At 38.7% G+C, this 17,501-nt stretch overlaps 1 protein-coding gene across 1 annotated transcript in view; it reads right to left on the reverse strand.

The window, feature by feature from the left end:
• The window catches only part of LOC136843120 (sodium- and chloride-dependent GABA transporter 2-like), a 21,771-nt gene extending 14,734 nt beyond the window's left edge, over nucleotides 1-7,037 (reverse strand). Inside the window, exon 1 of the mRNA XM_067111157.1 lies at nucleotides 6,534-7,037. Within this exon, the coding sequence (XP_066967258.1) occupies nucleotides 6,534-6,678 (145 nt within the window). The 5' untranslated portion in view covers nucleotides 6,679-7,037. The remainder of the gene's footprint in view (nucleotides 1-6,533) is intronic.
• Nucleotides 7,038-17,501: the final 10,464 nt, after the last annotated feature.

Here is a 17,501-nt window from a genome sequence, read left to right on the forward strand (position 1 = left end):
CTTGTAAGTTGGCACTAACGAAAAAGATATTCAAGGTTAACCGAGACATCACTACTAACCGAGAGAGGGAAAAACCAGACTTCCGACAGCTAGGCTACCGGAGATCATGTGACGTCACGGAAACTTCCCTTGCCACCGAGGGCGCAGCCAATGAGGGAAGAGGAAACTCTGTCAACCCACCGAGCCCGGAGCGAGGGTTGCAAAGCTGCCATGTGATGTGATTCTCTTGACGAGTGCGGTTATTATTTAGAGCTTTTTCTCGTTTTGTATATATATACGTATATATATATATATATATATATATATATATATATATATATATATATATATATATATACATACATATAGCTACTAAAAATCAGATTTCCCAGATTTTTTTTTTTCCTCACAGGTATCATTATTTGGTACGGAAAAAGTCTATGGTCTATGCAAAACCTTAAAAAAGCGAGAAGGTCTACCCTCTCGTCTGTACGCTCGTGTTTCTCTGCCTTGGAATGTAAACACCATCATTTTCCTTCTTGTGACTGTGAATTATTTTAAGTTTTGTCATGAGAGCACCTAAGTATACCTTCGCTTTCGACGAGAAATAATATTACGGTTCAGTATCTAGGCTACTGTATATACGTATTACATCACACTAGGAAAACATTCTCTCGTTGTTTAAGTGGAATTAGTCGAAGATGAATGCCTCTTAATAACTCAATTTCAAGTTTAGACTGATCTATTTAAAAGAGCAAATGTTTATTTCGTAATACAGATTGTCCGCCTTTTTCTCTCATTCCTATTTATTTTTCCCTCGCTCTTACTTTCACGGCGGCATCCCTCTTCGCTCCCCAATTTTGGCATTTTTAACCCGCCTGACATCACACCCCCTTTGTTCCCATATGACGATCAATATAGGGACTAACTTGTTGCATAACTGATATGCCATCTGCTTTTTACGTTCCTTTCCGAATTCTCATATACTCGTACACAGGAAAACAGCCTTTGAGCTCATCTTAACAATTTTTGGTCAAGAAACTGAAGTAACACTGAAACAAAATATGTGGAAAATAAAAGAAACAGAGAGAGAGAGAGAGAGAGAGAGAGAGAGAGAGAGAGAGAGAGAGAGAGAGAGAGAGAGAGAGAGAGAGCTATCAATGCAACGAAAGTGGAAAACATGTTTTCATTTACATTCGTTCATTGTCATAAATATCGATCCATCCGTCTCAGGATTTCGAATCAGAATCCAGGAAAAAGATTCTAAGTTTATCTCACACGTTCCTTTGTCGCGGCATTATTGAATGAAAAAGAAACATCAGTTATAAGGGTTAAATATCATTCATTGCTGGTTCTTGACTGCAATATTTACATATGTGTAGACTGAAAATAAAGGGGGGGGGCGGTTTCATAGCAGTCACTACTGAATAAGAATGGGTTAGATTATCTGAGAGTCCAATATACGTCTCATGAAAATCAGGCGTCTGTCTTGGGCTTCTACTATCAGTTACCGGGCAGGCATGTCAGATTCAAAGTACTAAAGCCATCGTTCTTCTGAGTGGAAATTCAGCAATATTACAAAGATATCGAAGGACTTTACATAACACTACTTCACAAGTCACTGAAATGCGTTGGATGAAGGAATGGAATTTGATCTTTACCCCTTTTACTACGATAAGGCTGATAAGGAGAAGTGGGTCCTTAGGTATCAACAGGTATCTCTCTCTCTCTCTCTCTCTCTCTCTCTCTCTCTCTCTCTCTCTCTCTCTCTCTCTCTCTCTGTAATTAGCCCTAGAGACAGAGTTTATCGGGTTCTTGACAGAGGGTTTACATAACTTAAACTTTCTTGGCACACAAGTGGGCAACTTATGTGCGGTATATGCATGCGAACTTGCCCCTGTCATACATTCATGAATTATAAGAACTTTCAACTTTCAGAGTAAAGTGTATGTTGGAATTATACAGTTCAAGAAAGGCCTCTTCATAAAAAGACATTAATAATGACTCTTGCAGAGGAATTATAACAACTGACTGTAGTCCAGCAAGAACCGGTATTACTAGCAACAGTGAAGCCATCTCTCTTGCCTCACCAGCAAGAGTGAGATGGTCCACTGGGAAAGCAAGACGACAACGTTCTGTTCTCGAGGTCACCCAGTTTTTTATTTATATGACAGTATATTCCTGAGTGACAACAATGAGTGCTCAGTAGAGTTATGTCCGTCCCACCACATTACAGTAAAGCACAGCAAGGCAATAACATTTGTCATGGCACGCGTCCAAGACAGGCATTGAATGAAATGAATTTAACAACCGCAAGATGACTGACGAAGCTTCCCTCCAGGAACCGTGAGGAGAAAGTCGCTCAAGTGTCGTTGGGTCCGCTAGAGCATTGGAAGGTCTTTAAGCTAGTAACATTGACATTTCAGTGACACTCACAAACACACACACACACACACGCACACGCTTTCTTGGTTTTCCCCACCCTCCTTTCTTCTCATGAGGAGCGTTTCAGGTTAAAGGTCAGAAAGGAAAACAGAGGAAAATGAGCTTTTCGCAAGTGCGAGAAACCACAAAGCCGTGAAGAAGAGCGAGTCAAATGACTACCGGACGAGTTTCAGACAGGTAAAAATCTGAGAGTTTACTCAGCGAAGGTATAAGAGTTGTTGCGAAGGTAGAATCTCTGATAAATCTATTCAAATCATTTTACTCCATAATCAGTTTAATTTCTTCAAATAGTCAGTGACTTTATAATCTGACAGGTCGTATGCATTTCAAGAAATTGAAAGAAAACGGGTCTCTTTGGCTGAAAAGGCTCCCAACGCAAATAAAAACCGAAATCCTGTCTTCCAAAAGTGTTGCTGATAAACGTCAGTGCATTGAACCAGTAGTTTTCTTTCTTCTTCACCTCGTTAGTTCCTAAGTCTGTAAGTAGCTTATCTGTAAAATTTCCTCTTACACTTCACGTCCTCTTCTCTTTACTTGACTTCGTTTAAGAATAAGCTAAACGCTTTTATCTTATCAAAACTTATCTACTGAAGAACAAATAACTGACTAACAGATGAGATAATCAGTAATTTACGAAGAAGAATAAACTGATTTCGACATCAAATGAAGGAAGAAAAAGATTTTGATTTTTCGTCTTTTACGTTTGATTGAGCGGAAGAGCCTAGGGTCAGCTGCTTGGAAAATGAAATGGGTCAGCTGATTCGGTAGGTCAGGTAAAGGTGAAAATGAAATGGGTCAGCTGCTTGTATAAGTCAGAGAAAGAGGGAAAATGAAATGGGTCAGCTGCTTGGCTAGGTCAGGTAAAGGGGAAAATGAAATGGGTCAGCTGATTGGCTAGGTCAGGTAAAGGGGAAAATGAAATGGGTCAGCTGCTTGGCTAGGTCAGGTAAAGGGGAAAATGAAATGGGTCAGCTGCTTGGCTAGGTCAGGTAAAGAGGGGAAACTAAAATTAGTACAAGGTTACTTAAAGGTTTCCTTTAGTTTCATGTGCGCTCAAGAGATTGAACAAGCTCAGCAAAAGGTCGAATTGTTTCAGGGTGTGATTTAACCATCACATGCTATATATAAATTGAATTAGGCAGCAATGCAGTTTTCATTTATAACATTGTTAACCAGGTGGGTAGCAAGATTTTGGAAAGTGAGAAATAGAGTTATTCGGTTTTTCCTACAACCTGAGCATCGATCCACTGCGATTTTCGTATATAAAGCCTTTTATTAATTCAAGTTATTTATGCGGGTCGAAAATCTAAGGGAATGAGAAATCGTAATTCACTTACAGAGTTGCAACAGGGTTCAACGAAGCAAAAGCTAATCACTTGACAATCAACAGGATAAATACTTAGCTATTCATATATGTGTCAATTGCTTAAAAAATTATGAACCGCTTTAATAGTCTTACAGAAACTGTTTGATTGCATTTAGAGTGGAATGAATGCGTATTACGGGGTACTCGATAACCCAGCATGAGAGAAAAATACCTTCGCTTGGCGTTAGGACCCTTTTCAAGTGTCCTATGAGCACAGCGCAGATCAATACTGGCGTAACGAGATGATGACATAAGTCCGGTAGTTTTATTTCTTGGCCCCGTTCCCCATATGCAGGGAAAAGGATCTCTCTCTCTCTCTCTCTCTCTCTCTCTCTCTCTCTCTCTGTAATTTTTTTTGCTCCTTTATTTTGATAACGTAAACCAATCATGTTTGACAGAGACTAAGGAAGCCTTAAGGGATATAAAAAGATTGAAGCGATAAAGGACTTATCTCTCATTTTGGAACGATAAATTGCTTCAGTTTCACGGTATAGCACTGTATATTTCACCAGGTACACCCACGCACGCAAAACGAACTCTTTTAATTACCAGTTGACGGAAACTAACAAGGTAAGTGGGAGAATTTTCTCCTGATTTCGTAATCTGGCAAAAACGCGTGAAGATGCTAAGCCTACACCCATAAATCTGTTGTTCGAGAAATTTGCCGATGATACGCATTAGTGAGCGCACAACATCTACATTGACCATGAACTGAAAATATAACATTAGATATCAGAGAAAAATAAAATGTCATAGATAGAATGACTAATGTTATGAAGGTCCTGCTTACTTGAATTTAAATACAGGAATAGAAAACGGATTCTAGGAAAATAATCTAGTTCTTGCTGCATAATGTAGTAATGTCTTCGAAAACACTTGGATGATTACATAACTTTCACACGAATCAACAGCATATCTGAAATCGAGAAATCGTCTCCTAGTTCAGATAACACAATTCAGTGATAATCAAGCAAAACAAAATCAAAGGATAAAAGATTGTACCTACAAGCAGAAGGAAAAATATGAGATGCAATAACAAATGAAATTAAAGACATTAGAAAAATTATAATAAGCAATCTTGAAGTCCATTAGCCAGCACAATAAAAGAAATATTCATTTCAAAGGAGCATAAATATAAAAGAACAAGACAAAGAACAAGAGCGTGTGAACGTCACCAAAGACGGAAATAAATAAAAAAAAAAAAATAAGGGGAAAAGGCCGTCTTCTAACGCGACCTTGAAAACGAGCTAAGTGCCGCCTGTTGCCAGCAAACGACGCGTTGTCTCACTCGGCGAAGAAAAATATTAGTGGGGAAGCGAGAGAGGATTTGTTTCTTGTGGGAGCTAGTGCACTGAGAAGAGATAAAATATCTTTTTCATCATTTACTAAGGGAATAGGCGCAAGATTTCCGCATACAAGTGGTAAAGAGTTATATAACCGCGTTCCAAGAGAAGACGAGGACGAGAGAAGCCGAGAGAGGGGTAACCAATGTGACAGAGCCTAGATGTTGGGGACAGATTTCCTGCGTCTGCCAACCGTTAGGCTTATGGCCCCGGATGCTGGGCGATTGGAAGAGACGGAGCTTGAATTCGACCGTGACCCATTTCTCTTCAAAGGCTCTTTAGTTGGAAAGGAAATTCATCGCTACTGATGTTAGGCAATATGCTTTGTATTAGAGTTTTAGGAAAAGATCATTAAAAAAAAAAAAGTTTGCGTCAGTGCTGATAAGCAGACGATAATACAGAGCCTGTAATAAATCAAAGAAAATATCTGTCAATTCTTCCTGTCTTGGTAAGGTGCATTCAAGAGAGCTATCGTGAAGGAATTTTTGTATCTACATGGATAACTTTCCAGTAAAAAAAAAAGTCGTCAATAAAATGGCAGCAAATATTGAAAAGAACCTAAAATATGAATGTACGTCGTTCTGTTGGCAGTATCAGAAATAAGTTTATTTGGGAAAATTCACCTGATGCAATTCATTTCACTTTATTCGTAATAGACGCGGAGAGTAAGTGCCACTGATTTGTCCAGACCATAGGATAAGACTTCCCAGCAGTAAATGATAAATGAATTCGCGGTTCTTTCCTAGATAGTGACCCCACGGGTTCACGGGGGTCGTTATCTAGGATTAATATTTCTTGGGGGTCATTATCTTTACGATGTTTACAGTCTTTTGTTTATGTTTTTACGAGTAATCCCCAACGGGTTTGTGGGTCGCTATCAAGGAAAGATCCGAATTCACGATCTGTTAACGATTTTGCTTTTTACGTGTTTTAAATTTTCCATAGTTCCTATCGCAACGTTGAAACAAGTTGATTTTTCATTTGCTAGATGGTCTATAAACTCGTATAAACCGGGGGAACTAATGGTATACCGAGTAACTTGGTTTCGGCATTTTTTTAATTCTCCTAATAACGATTCTTACAAGTAATGCTGAGATGCAATAATGCTTTTGAAAAGTTCTATTTCATATATAAATCGTTGTTCAACCTAGAGACATTTCGGATTTATATTCTATGTCAAATAATGGAAAAAAGCTAGTTAAGCGTAACGTGTAAATTCCATTAAATAAGTCAGTTAGTCAATCAATCGGTAAAAAATGATAGACATCATACTGCCCTAATAGCGTACTTAAGTTCACAACGGAAAAACCCCTTTTACGCTACCACCGCCGACGTAGTAAAGATGAGAGGCCGAGAGAAAGAGAGCGAGAGGGAGAGAGGATTACGTAACGCAGACTCACCGCCTCCATTCTTGTAGCACAGGTAGGGAAACCGCCAAACGTTGCCTAGACCAACACAGAAGCCGATGACCGAAAGCAAGAAATCGAACTTCGAACTCCACTGTTCCCTCTCCTTGGCTTCGCCCTTCTTCAGGTCTTCAGTCATGATGCTTGACTTAACCGAAATCTTTCAACGTCAAACTTCACTAAAACAACAGTTCTTCTAACAGGTACTCAAAGTTGTGGCCCAGAGTTACGAACGACTGGTAGAGCAAAGAAAATGTCTTTTAATGTTATAAAGGAAGGATGTCAAATTGGCTTCGTCACCCGATCACCGCGAGTAGATAACAGCCGCAAGTCTCACTGGAGAGGCGACTGACAGCACTGCACCTGAATTGTCTTTCGTCACCTGACAGCCAGTGCCACGCTTGTGCCAGTTCTGAGGTCCGGCCTGACGCGCGCTCGGTTTTATTCTGGCGATACGAGGAGTTGCCAGATGCAATCCCAGGGCTAGTTGGAAACTACACGGGTGCTGTCTCCCCGTGGGCAAACACGCATACACACTCACAAACACACGCGCGCGCGCACTAACACACGCACAAACACACACCCACTTGCAGGAATTACCAGTACATCATTCACATGTGCCGGCAACTTGCATTCTTCTGGTTGGTGGTACACACAGAATTAATTGTGTACAGTAATGACTTTCTGTCTGTTTTCGAAACGAGTCATTCGGGCCATGGCGTCTCCTTAACCAGGTTATAATCTATCATCGAGTCTCAGTTACTAACCTTGTTGCAAAATCTTTTGATGACATTAACGAGAGATCTAAATGTTCGTATTCAAAATGAGATATATTTTTATATTAAGCTGTTTCGATCAACAATTCGAGTACTCTCTCTCTCTCTCTCTCTCTCTCTCTCTCTCTCTCTCTCTCTCTCTCTCTCTTGTTTTGACAGATAATCAAATTCTTAAGACGGAAAAACGGATTAATAAACGAAGAAATGAAAAAGTCATTATGTAGATATTCTCTCTCTCTCTCTCTCTCTCTCTCTCTCTCTCTCTCTCTCTCTCTCTCTCTCTCTCTCTCTCACACACACACACACACTTAAGAATTACAGATAAGCAAGTGAATAAACGAGACAGAATGATTATTAAACAAAGAAATAAAAAAAAACAATATATCTGTCTCTAAAAATGACGATAAACCACTTACTCTTCCTTTATGACTGTTGATGACAAACTACTTTAGACCAGATGGCTGGGGGAAGGGTTCCCCTCACTAGTTCACTAGTCTTAGAACATTGTTTTTCCACTGTTCTTCGTAAGCACACGCACTGATGCTCTGATCGGAAGGTCTTTAACACGTGATCGAGTATCTTTTTTTTCTTCTTCTTCTGGTCATGTTTGTGCCTCCTCGTCCGACTGGATAATCATCCTAGCCTTCATAACTCCTGTTTTAGTTTTCAGTAAAGATGTTATTTTAATCATAATCATCTTCATTAATACTAGTGTGCTTAGTACCTGTGTAACTAACCAACTGAGTAATTCAATAATAATAATAATAATAATAATAATAATACACACCACCAGTATCACAGAAACAAATAACCTGGCATATGTAGGAGCAAGACTAGTAGTAGGACTCATGGGGATACAAACGCCAACACCACCATCACAGGCAACCCAACAGGAACCAAAACAGCAAAAACAAATCACGGCGATGAGATCTGACTTGAGTAAACTGAAAGAGATGGCAGAAAAGAGGCTAAGGAACAAAAAAAAAACAAGAGAGGAACTGAATGAGAAATGCAAAGCACAGGAGAAGGGACTAAACAACGCAATAGAAGATATAAAACAGAGGCTTAAAGCCAAAGCACATAAGATCCAACGGTACATGAACAGGAATAAAGGATACCAACAGAATAAACTCTTCGGAACCAACCAGAAAAGACTATACAGCCAACTACGAGGGGAGGACAACCACCAGGAAATTCTTCAAGCCGAACCAAGTAAGAGACTGGGAAAACAAGCGGAGCAATCCGGTATCACGCAACAAACATGCAACATGGCTCCAGGAAATCAAGGCAGAAGAAATGGGGAGAACAAAACAAAGATTCACCGAGATCACGACAGACAGTCAGACACCAACTAAAGAAAATGCCCAACTGGAAAGCCCCAGGTCCCGATGAAGTCCATGGATACTGGCTCAAAAACTTCAAGGCCCTACACCTATGAATAGCAGAACAACTCCATCATTGTATCACAAACCACCATGCCCTCAAATGGATGACCATAGGGAGAACAGCCTAGTACAGAAAGGAAAGAACAAGGGAAATATAGCAAGTAACCACAGTCCATTCACCTGCCTACCAATAATGTGGAAGTTACTAACAGGTATCATCAGTGAAAGGCTATACAGCTACCTGGAGGATACAAACACCATCCCCCACCAACAGAAAGGCTGCAGAAGGAAGTGTAGGGGCACAAAAGACCAGCTCCTGATAGACAAAATGGTAATAAAGAATAGTAAGAGAAGGAGGACCAACCTATGCCTGGTATGGATTGACTACAAGAAAGCCTTCGACATGTACACGTGGCTGATTGAATGCCTGAAAACATATGGGGCAGAGGAAAACACCCGGAACCCCACAATATAAAAACCACCCAGTCGAATAGGATGACTGTGATAGACCAAAATAATAATAATAATAATAATAATAATAATAATAATAATAATAATAATAATAATAATATTTTTTCAGTCAGGGACCTAATTTTTCAGCTCGAGACTACGTGCATTTTACTAAAGCTGAAGAATGAGAGGCTATTCTTAAAAGAACAACAGCAATAATAATAATAATAATAATAATAATAATAATAATAATAATAATAATAATAATAATAATCGTATACCTCGCCCTGTGACGTATAGGGCCTCTATATGAAATTCTGCCCGTGTCTGTCCTGTGTTTTATCTTCCCTACATCTCCAGACTATCGGCTCATAGTTCTCATCTAAGAAGGTCTGGCCATTCCAACTCTAGTGGTACCCACACGAACAAAGGTGACATTAATTATTACCCGAACGTTGGTGAGAGAGGCATATCTAAACCATCTCCAACCCCCTCTCAGATGGACCTTTTGTAATTTCCCCTGTATCAATTCTCACACTACGATTCCACCTGACTCTTAATATTGTTTTTTGAAATTCATTCTCGAATTGTGAAAATCTTTTAGGCATAGTTTCAGCGTCATACCACGATTCATGTCCATACAGCAATACAGATCGTACTGCAGTAGACTGTATAACCTTACTTTGTCTGCAGTTTTAGCCTGTGTGATTTCCAAATCTTATTTAACCTGCCATTGTTTGATATACCTTTTAGTTTTCTGTAAAACTATTGAGATGGCTATTTGTCTGTCCGTCCGCACTTTTTCTGTCCGCCCTCAGACCTTAAAAACTACTGAGGGCTAGAGGGCTGCAAATTGCTATGTTGATTATCCAGCGTCCAATCATCAAACATACCAAATTGCAGCCGCTGGCCTCAGTAGTTTTTATTTTATTTAAGGTTAAAGTTAGCCATGATCGTTCGTCTGGCACCGCTATAGGTGCCAACGACACATGCCAACACCGGGTCGTGGCTGAAAGTTTCATGGGCCGCGGCTGAAAGTTTCATGGGCCGCGGCTGAAAGTTTCATGGGCCGTGGCTGAGAGTTTCATTCAGCATTATATGCTGTACAGAAAACTCGATTGCGCCGAAGAAACTTCGGCGCATTAAAATAGTATAATTTGTATCATTTGCATATATCAAATCTTTCAAGTTTCTATCTTAACCACTCGGTATTTTCCTTTCTACCTCGGCCCACTTTTTTCATTTAAAAACCCACGAGAAGGGCAAACAACAAAGGTGAAACAACATTCCCTTAGAGCACCCCACCACCACAAATTCACTGGACATGACCCAACAGCATTAACTTCGCATCTACTTTAGTCAAGAGTAATTTCAATTAGCTTTACATATTAAACGGGAAGAGCATAATCACGCAAGATCTTCCATAATATTGGTCTGAGGATGCTGTAAAGTGCTTTCCAGTATTCAACAAAAGCCATCAGAAGGGAATTTTAAATTCCATGCACTGTCGCACAATACGTCTCAACATAAGTATTTGATCTGGGGAACGCTCTCTTTTTCTAAAACCACCTTGTTCATCTCTTAAGCATTTCATCAATTGCGTTCTTCAGCCTGTTGACAATAAGCACACTGACGCAAGTGCAATGGCTCTGTAGTTACCACTTTCAGTTAGAGCAGCTATGGTACATTTCCTGTGCCTTTCCATTTTCATTCATAAGTGTAATGTGATGTCTCACTGCGACATGTAATGTCTTCCACACTGAAGGTGATGAAATGAAAAAGTAGATTCTTTCCACTCCCATTTAATCAAGAGACGGAAACAAATGTGAGAGCGGAGGGTAAGACCCGATGCTCGTCACTCGTCAGTGACCACTGGCTATCTTATGCATCGCACTTGGCGGGAAAGACAAAAGTATTGTCTGCTAAAATACAATGTTGCCACGTTGCATAATTCAGCTAGTGATCTTACAGTACTTATAAGAATGTATAAATGGTTAAGCATGAATGGAATATCGCAGGTAACATAAACATACTTCTTCCTGTAAAATAATAATAAAAGTGTACAAGAATACATATACTTGATATCTATACAATAAGGTCTTGTATCCTCATTCCATTTCCTGCTAAATAGCAAGTTATACAAGGTGTCATTTAATTTTCATCTAAAATCATCCCCTGTAAGTCATTCTATCGTAGCCTGGTGTTTTCCATTTCCTATATTTTTTATTTTCATTTCACGTTATAAAACTGAAAATTCATTCACTGGTATATTCAAGGTTTCTCAGCCTCTTGAATACCAATCAAATTATCTCCATACATCTCCTATTCATGACCTCACGTAAATCACTATACCAGAGTTGTCTTTCTTCTTCTTCTTCTTCTTCTTCTTCTTCTTCTTCTTCTTCTTCTTCTTCTTCTTCTTCTTCTGATGTTTTTAACCCTTCCTGTCTTCTTATGGTTATTTTCCTTATTTTCTTCTCTATCACATGCAGAATATTTCCTTAACTGAATACACGGTTTTGTCAATATTATCCACCTATTTGTTCAGAAATTCTCTCTTATCTCTTCTTGAGCTTTGTTTAACTTAACTCTCTAGGTCTAAGTAAGTTCAGCTTTGCGCTGCTCTTCATCTCCGCCCTAAAATTTTTCTAGATATACCTTTTTCTTTTGTCTATTATTTATTGTACACCAGGTCTCATCCGATGCCAAGCTTTCCATCTTGTTACCCATATCTCAGTACTTCTTTTCCACAGATTTAGTTGCATACTTAATATTAGGCCGAGCCTAATTGTCTGCTCCTCTTTAGATACTGTTTCTAGAAACGCAAACCTATTTTGAGATTTAGTTGCAAAATCATTTTAATCATCATCTTTTAGAAGCTTTATTTTTTGTTTATCAAATCTAGCTTTAGCTTTAGTGTGGCAATGACAAGTCAGTGATCATAATTGCTGATATCTGCTCCCATACAGCAAAAATATAGATGGATATCTTCACTGTCCTTTTGTTTTGCACCATGATTCACATAAAACTATGTCCAGTCCATATGACTTGCATTTGTTTTCTGCCATTTCTTTCAATTTGATTCAGGATTCTCCCATCCCAATTTCCTAGTTTTAATTTGTCTCCAGATTTTATAAACTAAAAAATTTTAATAGCCCCCTTTGTCTGGGACTGGAGGACATTTCTAAATTCTACCCCTTCATAAATGAGGAGTTATCGGCTAAATACGCTTGAGGTTAGCAAGTCCTTTGTATTGAGCAATTTCTAGCTGACTCAGGTCATCTGCCAAGCGTCCAGAGTTAAAGCAGAGGAGACGAAGTAATCAGGACTTCAACACTGTCCATCATCCCACTGCCAAAAATTTCTGGGGCTCATCCTGAGCAAGACTACATACTTGACTGAGGACTTAGACTTTACTGAAAATCCAGCAATAACGATAATGATACTAATATCTACGCTATATATAAAATGGGAGCGATGGGTCAGCCAGTGTTAGTAAATACAGGTATCAGTAGAGGACAGTAGAGGATGTAATATTTTAGAATAAAATACATCATTCTTGGCAATAAGAAACTAAAAGAGAAACCCGCCCCCCCAAAAAACAGAGGTATTGAAAATTATACTGCATAAATACAGAAGTATATTAATAATATAAAAATACAACAAACACTGAGAAGAAATATGTGATAAAGTAGAGCATACAAAGTATTTGAGGTTATCCATAATGTGAGAAAACCATAAGTTAGGACACGGAAGTCTCATTATCATTTTTCCCCACAACTCAGATCTTCTTGTTTCACTGTTTAAGATGTTTTGAGTCAGTGGATTACTTTTATTTCTTGGTGGAGTGGTCAGACTAGACATGATATGTCTAGCAATGATTTCCCCATTATCTAAGCCGTTTTCTGTGGGCATCTGCATAACAAAATGATAGCGAGGTGAATTAACAAGGATCCTCAGAATGCTGTTATATGAACAATAGTAGTATATCTCACGGTCTCTCAGGTATAGTTCACATAAAGGATGCAACCATACACACTATAGATAAGGGGTGGAAGAGCTGCAATTTGGCGTTGCAGAGGCAAAGGCAAATCTCCTTGCAATCATGTTGCCAGTTGCACACAGCTTACATCGTCTCTCTTTACAGCTCTTCGTTGGGTGAGTCGGTAGAGCGGTAGAGCTGTGGACTGGCACTCGCTAGGCTGGATTTCGATTCCCCGGCCGGCTGATGAAGAGTTAGAGGAATTTATTTCTGGTGACAAAAATTCATTTCTCGCTGTAATGTGGTTCGGATTCCACAATAAGCTGTAGGTCCCGTTGCTAAGCAACCAATTGGTTCTTAGCCATATAGAGTAAGTCTAATCCTTCGGGCCAGCCCCAGGAGAGCTGTTAATCAGCTCAGTGGTCTGGTAAAACTAAGGTGTACTTAACTCTTACACTGTCTCTGCTTTATGTCCTCCACATCTTTCAGGTTGTCTGTGGTACAGTGCACAAGATATGTGGACTCGCGTACGAATTCAAGATGGTGATTCCTGAGGAATATTTGAGGCTGTTCAATGTGTTTAAGTAATTTTAAAAAGCAGTGCGTACACTGGTCATGGTTTCGTTGTACATTTAAGTCAAATTCATCTGCATACCTACCGCAGGTATCGGTTAGTTTCTTGGTCCCGTATGCTATGGGAGAGACTATAACCGTGCCATCGACATAATAAGGGTTGTTAATTGTTATTGCACTGATAGTCCAACTGATGGGAGTGATTTTAATTTAACATAATGGGCATCAGAGTATATATGAAATCGGTGTGGTGAGAAAATGACAACCTGACAAGGTTGTTTAAGGAGCCAAAGTCTCATGACAATGTGTGACCCATTTAATAAAAAATTGTTGTGGAGAACCTACATTACATTATACCATTTGAAAATAAGAGTGTATCTCTTTTAAGAAGCTGTAAGAAGTTTTATATAGTTTTATCAGTAAAATACTTTTCTAACATCATCAAAATATAAGCAAACAGGAGAGCTAATGACAAGTAATAGTTCAGCAATTCTTTCTGGTTATAAGTTGGCTGAGTGGTTAGTCTTCGATCTAAATTGGATGTCTGAAATAGGTAGAAAGGGGAAAGGTCTCACTGCAGGAAGATTCAAATAGTTTTTTATGTAACCGTACTTGCTCCAGTTGGGTGTTAATTGCCTGGTTGTAATGTCCCTTACGATACCGTTTCTAACTCTATACTGACATCCGATTTCTAATATTATTCTTGAATATTTATTCTCGACAAAAGTGTTTAGATATAGTTTTATTGTTTTACCATGATTCACGTCTGCATACTATTTAGATCATACTAGGCTTATGTAATCTTACTTCTCTATACATTCAGAGTATCTGATCTACAAAATCTTATTCAGCCTGTCCATTGTTTGATTTGCACTTGTTAGTCTTTCAGTGAATTCCAGTTCAAGAGAATTTGTAACAAATTGTTGAAAGATTCAATGTCATTTATTTCAGTCTATGAGAGTACATTCCAGACAAGGACGATATTGAAAAATATACGCCTAATTGAAACAATTAGATCTTTTTATGAGTAAACTTTGTGTTTACGTATTTATCTAAACGCAGACAGAGTATACACATCGAATGCAGAAGGTCTGGAGAAAGGGCACTTGTCATGAGTGCATCTTCATCGTTATCCTGGTATTAATTCATTAGCATCCTTTATAGGCTAATGCTTCGTCGATTTCTATATTGTTTTCTAGTTACCCATCGTTCGTTCTTCCAAGTAAAAGTATACCTTTGTTTAACCAGACCACTGAAGTAATTAACAGCTCTCCTAGGGCTGGCCCAGAGGATTAGATTTATTTTACGTGGCTAAGAACCAATTGGTTACCTAGCAACGGGACCTACAGCTTATTGTGGAATCCGAACCACATTATAGCGAGAAATTAATTTCTATCACCAGAAATAAATTCCTCTAATTCTTCATTGGCCGGTCGGAGAGTCGAACGCGGGTCCAGCAGAGTGTGCTAGCTGAGAACGATACCCACCCTTCCATTGAGGAACTGTTCGTTCTTCCAAAGTTACATATGTAAATGAGGTAACTATTTCAAAAGATGAGATATGAACATAAGCAGAAAATTAACCGAATTGTTCAATGTGAAAATTACACGGGAGGTTGTTCAGGTATAGTTTGCTTATGGGCTAAGAATAAAGACTAAACGGTGAAAAGAGGGTAGTTCAGTAATGTGCTAGACCGCGGAGTGGTAACACTTGACCGATGGGGTGGGGTGGTGGTATACAAAAGGTATTTAAAAAAAAAACTGAAACTTGTGTTGTAGTGAGTTTTTTTTTACCACATGGTACGATTTCTCTAAATGTATATTATGAGACGATATTTATTTTGAAGCGTTTATTCTGTTTGTTGTAAAATGAAAAAGTTAAGTATACCTTAGTTTAACCAGACCACTGAGCTGATTAACAGCTCTCCTAGGGCTGGCCCGAAGTATTAGACTTATTTTACGTGGCTAAGAGCCAATTCGTAGTAATCAGGGAATCAGTTTTTAAAAAATCTCATAAATGTGTAAGTAGATTAAATACAAATGTTTTTTAATGGAATATTTAAACCAGAAAATGGTTTGAGTAGAAGTGAGCACCAGGGATAAAACATTAAGGAACAACAATCCCCGTAGAGTTAAAAGTAGAAATGAGGCAAAACATCCCAGTCTTGTCCCATTCTCTGTGCACTTTTCTTTCTGTTTATTTCGCTCCTTTATCCGTACTGTGCCCGTTCCACATTCGGAAACCACTTTTACAACACCTTTCTATTCACAAGTCTATCAGTTCTGACAAACACACGTGCCCTCAAGACACTCTACTTTCTCTGGGATGTGAAGTTCCCGAAATTCTTTGTTTAATTCCCAAATCTAATTCCTACAAATAGAAGTTTTTGCGCTTCTTAATCGTTATAATCGTTAGCTACCCTGTTTGCTGAAGGAAAATGCAGTCTAGTTCATTCTCGAGACACCGACCACTTTTGGAAGCAACAGACGTCTGTAAGACTATTATTAATCTTTGTCCAACAGGTGTGGAAATAATGCAGGGAAGGGGTGCTCCAGGAAACCATAATAATACAACGTCTCCATTCCTGGTCGGGAATCCGGTACTGCACACTAGTCTTGACTAAGCTCATTATCAAGGTCAGCGTCCAGGGATCTTGTTCTTCCAGTGACAAAGGTTGCTGGTTGGCCAAATACAATCAGTTCAATCCATTGTTAAGTTGCTTCATGTCCGTTGCAGAGCTGGAGCAACATCATTAAGGACAAAAATAATAGTGAAAGCACTAGCAACGTTGAGCCTTCATCCTGCAGCAGGTAAATAAGGGTAAATCTCTACTTTGGTGTCAGAAGTCACACCAATTAACGCCTCTCAGCCATGTCCCAACTATCCTGCTTCTCACCGTATTCCCCTTTTGTTTTTCTATAAATACTTGCAAAAAATTAATTGCACTTTTCTTAGAAAACGTGCCATTCTTACCCTTGTGATAATCACAGTAAGCATTATTTGGTAAGAAATAAATCTAATTTATATGTGTAGTCGTGCCATAGAAGAATCTCTTAACCTTATAAAAAGGGAAAGGTACTTGCATCCAGTCTTCAAGAATCATCCGTAAGTTCCAGGGGTGAATTCAGAGGCAGTTTCAAATTTCTGTTGTTGTTCTGAAGCAATGAAATACTTACACTGTATTTTGGCTGTATTTTGGAAGAAGAACGACACAGTAAAATCCCTACGCCCTTGTTTGAGCCAAAATTTCTTTGGAGCAGATTATTTGGTTCCTTGGCGCTGGTATTTTGACAACAGGAAACATATCAGCTTCTTTCTTCAAAATATTGTACTGAGAGGTACTGAGCAACTTTCATCTAATTTGACAGGATCAGTTATTTACTCAACAATACCAGGAGGAACCGAAAGAAAAGTGACAAAGCACCAGAATACTATAATATCAATCAAAAAGGAAAAAAGAAGATAGCATAATGTAAATATTGGAATTTATGCAAATTGCATCTTAAAATTAGCTGTACCTATAAACGCATGCAGTTGATCTGCAATTTTAATAGATCATAAGATCTATTAAAGTCACACTTTTTCAGATAAATACATGTTTACTGCTGTGGTTTGCAATAAAAGATGGCGTTCAGTTTTCATATTGCTGGAAGTACGAAATCAAAAATAAGCAGACGCTTAACTAAGAAGTTATGAATTTTGGAGTAATTTACAGGATTCTGAATTCAGTTAGTTTAGGATCCCTGTTGATAATATAAGCAATCAAAGAACGCCTGTGATTCATCAGAAAATTTAT

The sequence above is a fragment of the Macrobrachium rosenbergii genome, chromosome 11, assembly GCF_040412425.1.
Source record: "Macrobrachium rosenbergii isolate ZJJX-2024 chromosome 11, ASM4041242v1, whole genome shotgun sequence".
Taxonomy (NCBI): Eukaryota; Metazoa; Arthropoda; class Malacostraca; order Decapoda; family Palaemonidae; genus Macrobrachium; species Macrobrachium rosenbergii.